The following is a 3,426-nucleotide window of genomic DNA, read 5'->3' as shown; positions in this document are numbered from 1 at the left end:
AAGCAGCAGAAACAAGGCCAATGTAAACGGCAAAAGGGCCGTTGGGTGCCAGCTCCGCGCCGGGGCGGCCCGGCCAGGTGGGAGCGGGAGCCCGTCGCGGTGCCCCCGGAGGTTTTTATCACGTTGGTGGGTAATATGGTGCTTGTTATGCTAACTCTGAGTAAACATACCCGGCCGGGCTTTGTGGCGACGGGAGGGAGTTATCGGAAAGCGGCAGTGGGAAGGTGATTCAACAATAAAGTTGTCTTGTTTGCCGGCAGGTGATGTCTGCCCCCAGCCCCATGATTAATGCTTCCCAAAGCACTCCACTTTACAGTCTCTTGTAATTATTTATTAAACGAAATCTATTTATTATTATTTTAGCAAACAGCGGTACCAGGTGGGGCTTTCTTTTCCTCTTCAGCTTTTGTTTGAAGGACGTTTGAAGTGGGCAGTCTGAGGCTTGGAAACTCGCTCGCCAGATTTTTTTTGTCATCCAATTGCACAGGCACAAAAAAAACCCCACAACACACAAAAAACCAACAAAAAACCCCCCACAAAAAAACCCCCAACAAACCACAAACCCCGCCGGGCCCTTCCTATTCATCCTCCCCTGCCCTCCGAGCCGCCCCCCGAGAAGGGGCGTCCGGGCCGGCGCCGTGGCCGGCCCCCCTCGGCTCCACTCCCCCGCCCTCCGAGCGCCTCCGCCGCCCCGCACCGCCCCGCACCGCCCCGGCCGCGGCCGCCCCGCGGGGCTGGGGACCGGGCTGGACCGGGGGAGCTGCCTCCCACCCCGCCGCGGTCCCGGCGGCTCGGTCCGGACGGTCCCCGGAGCCGGTATTCCCGGGCGGGATCCCGCCGCGCCGCTTTGGGGAAGGAGCGGAGGGGCTCCCGCCCCGCCGGGGCTGCGCCCTCCGGACGTCCCTGTCCGCACCCCCGGGGGAGCCGGGTCGTGCGAGGGGGGTCCGGTCTCGCTGCCCCCGGCCCCCCGGCCCCCACCGGGGAACGAAGCCCCGGGCCCGGGCCGGTCCCCGCCGCCCGCCGCAGCCGGTGCGCAAAAGTCCCGGGCACGCTTTGCGCACCGAGCCCCGGCGGCGGAGCCGCCCTCCCCGGGCCCAGCGCCGGGCTGGAGGGAGGGGGTGGCGGGGGGCTGCGTGGGGGGGGCCTTCTCCCGCGCGGGTCGGCCCCCGTTTCCCCGGGGGAGCAAAGAGACGGCGCGGGGGGAGAGGAGAACGATGTGTCCCCCCACCCCCGGCGCCGCCGCTCGCCGCTCGCAGGGCAGCGCCCGCAGTTTCGCCCGTTCGGTGCCCGGGGGGCGCGGGGCTGTCCCCTCCCCGGCGGGGGTCCCCTCGCTCCCCCCACCCCCGTCTCCCCCGAGTCCCGGCGTGCGCGGCCGCCCAGGACGAGGTGCAGCCCCCCCCTCCCCTCCCGCTCGGGGTCGGCGGCGCGTCCCGGGGGTCCCGTCCCGCGGGAGGGGGCCGGGCCGAGGGGGCGGGAGATCCCGGCGAGGTGCAGCGTGGGAGCCGGCGGGGTCTCGCGTGGAGGAGCCGGGGCGGCGGGCGGTGCCGGGCCCGGCACGCTCCCGCCGGGCTGATAAGATAAAAGCGTGCCAAGGGGGTGGGTGCGGGCGGGGGGGCGCACACGCCGCCCGGTCGGGAAATCCCCATTGTCTGCCAGCCCTATATATATAGGGGCTTAACGGCAGTCGTGTGCCGGCCGCGCCACCTCTCCTGCCCGCACTCAAGGGAAGGCGGGGAAGGGGGAGCGGCGGCGGGGGGGCGCGCGGAGCCAGAGCCGCTCTCCTGCCCCGCAGCCTCGCCCGGGCTTGGGTTAGCAAGGATGGCCCCGCAGAGCGACCGCTCGCCGGGCGAGGGGCAGCCCTATTTCGGGGGCGCCGAGGACACCCCCTCGGCGGCCGGCGGCGGTTCTGCGGGCAGCCGGGGCTCCTCGCCGTCCCGCAGCGCCCTGGCCCCGCGGGAGGCGGCGGTCCGCAGGAAGGGGAAGGCGCGGAGGGGCCGCGGCAAGGCGCGGAGCGAGGGGTTGCTCAGCAAGCAGAAGCGGAGCCGGCGCATGAAGGCCAACGACCGAGAGAGGAACCGCATGCACCACCTCAACTCTGCCCTGGATGCGCTCCGCAGCGTCCTGCCCACCTTCCCCGACGACGCCAAGCTCACCAAGATCGAGACGCTCCGCTTCGCCCACAACTACATCTGGGCCCTCACCCAGAGCCTCCGCCTGGCCGAGCAGTGCCTGCCCGAGCCCCCCGCCCCGCCGCCGCCCCCCACCGCCGCCGTCGCCTCCCCCGGGCCCTGGGACTCGCCCTGCCCCGCCGCCTTCCCCGCCTTCCTCTGAGCCCGACGCCCGGCTGCTCTCACCCACCCCTTCCCGCTTTTGGCCTTCAAATAGCCGCTGGAGCGGAGAGGGGGGGGTCCCCGCGCTGCGCGCCGGGGGGCGGCGGGCGCCCCTCTCCCCCCCCCGCCCCGTCCCGCTTGGCTGAAGCGCCGCGGGAGCGGGCGGACAGAAACAAATCACGGTTTTGTACTCTGGAACGGTAAATTATATTAATTTGTCGCTATCGGTATTTATTGATTACATTTCGTAAAAAATATATATTTTGTATATAAGAGTATTCTTGGCAGCGGTGGTCCGGCTGTTTGTACCAGGGAGGAGAGCCGCGGCTGTGTTTTGGGGTTTTTTTTTAAAGAAGAGGACAATAAAGTGTTTCGCAGTCAGACCTGTGCAACGCCGTGTATTTTTCTACCGAGGGCTTCCCGGGGGGTTTCAATATCGCGCGCAGTCCGCGCTGGGAAGGGCAACGGCCGACCGCGCGGGGACTTGCGCCGGGCCCCGGGCGGTGTGCCTGGTGCGGGGACGGTGCGCCGAGTGCGTAGGCCCTCCCCTGCGGGAGGAGGGGCGGTGATGGAGAGCGGCGCAGCGGGGTCCTGCGCCTGTGCGCACGCCGGCGTGCGGCCTCCCGGGGGCCACGCGTGGATTTAAAACCGGCACCTCTTTGCAGATGCCCTTTCCCGCAGGGCTGCGGGCGGTCCCTGTCATACCCCGTCCCTCCGGGCAGCCGCCTCGCTCTGCCCGCCGCGTCCCGGCAAGGTGCGCCCGGCTGCAGCCCATGCCCGCGCAGGCGGATTTTCCGCGTTCAGGTTCGGCCCGGGGGCTATTTTGGGGATGTCCCCGGGACAGCGTTGGCCCAGGCCCTCCCCGGGGGAGGGTTTAGCCCGGGCAGGCGCGGGGCTCGGGGGGCAGCGGCCGCAGTCGGGACCTGCAGCCCTGAGCGGGGCGGGGGGAGGGGGGTGCGTCTTAAAAACGCAAGAGGTGGGGAAAGCAATAGCTCCCACGACACGGCGAGAGGAGAAGAGAAGCCGCGGGAATCCCGCGAGCCCTCCCCGGCCCTCTCCTCCCAGGGACTCAATTTGTAGCTGGTAGATTTACGGC

General features: G+C 69.8%; 1 protein-coding gene across 1 annotated transcript; it reads left to right on the top strand.

Annotated features, from left to right (window-relative positions):
* Positions 1–1,793: 1,793 nt before the first annotated feature.
* Positions 1,794–2,615, top strand: NEUROG3 (neurogenin 3). The gene has a single exon (XM_082002349.1). The coding sequence runs from the start codon at positions 1,819–1,821 to the stop codon at positions 2,329–2,331; it is 513 nt and encodes a 170-aa protein (XP_081858475.1). The 5' UTR covers positions 1,794–1,818; the 3' UTR covers positions 2,332–2,615.
* Positions 2,616–3,426: the final 811 nt, after the last annotated feature.

Source organism: Phaethon aethereus (genome assembly GCF_964289735.1).
Source record: "Phaethon aethereus genome assembly, chromosome: 7".
In the NCBI taxonomy this organism is placed as follows: domain Eukaryota; kingdom Metazoa; phylum Chordata; class Aves; order Phaethontiformes; family Phaethontidae; genus Phaethon; species Phaethon aethereus.
Note: the sequence above shows the minus strand (reverse complement) of the source record. Positions and strands in the feature narration are given on the sequence as shown.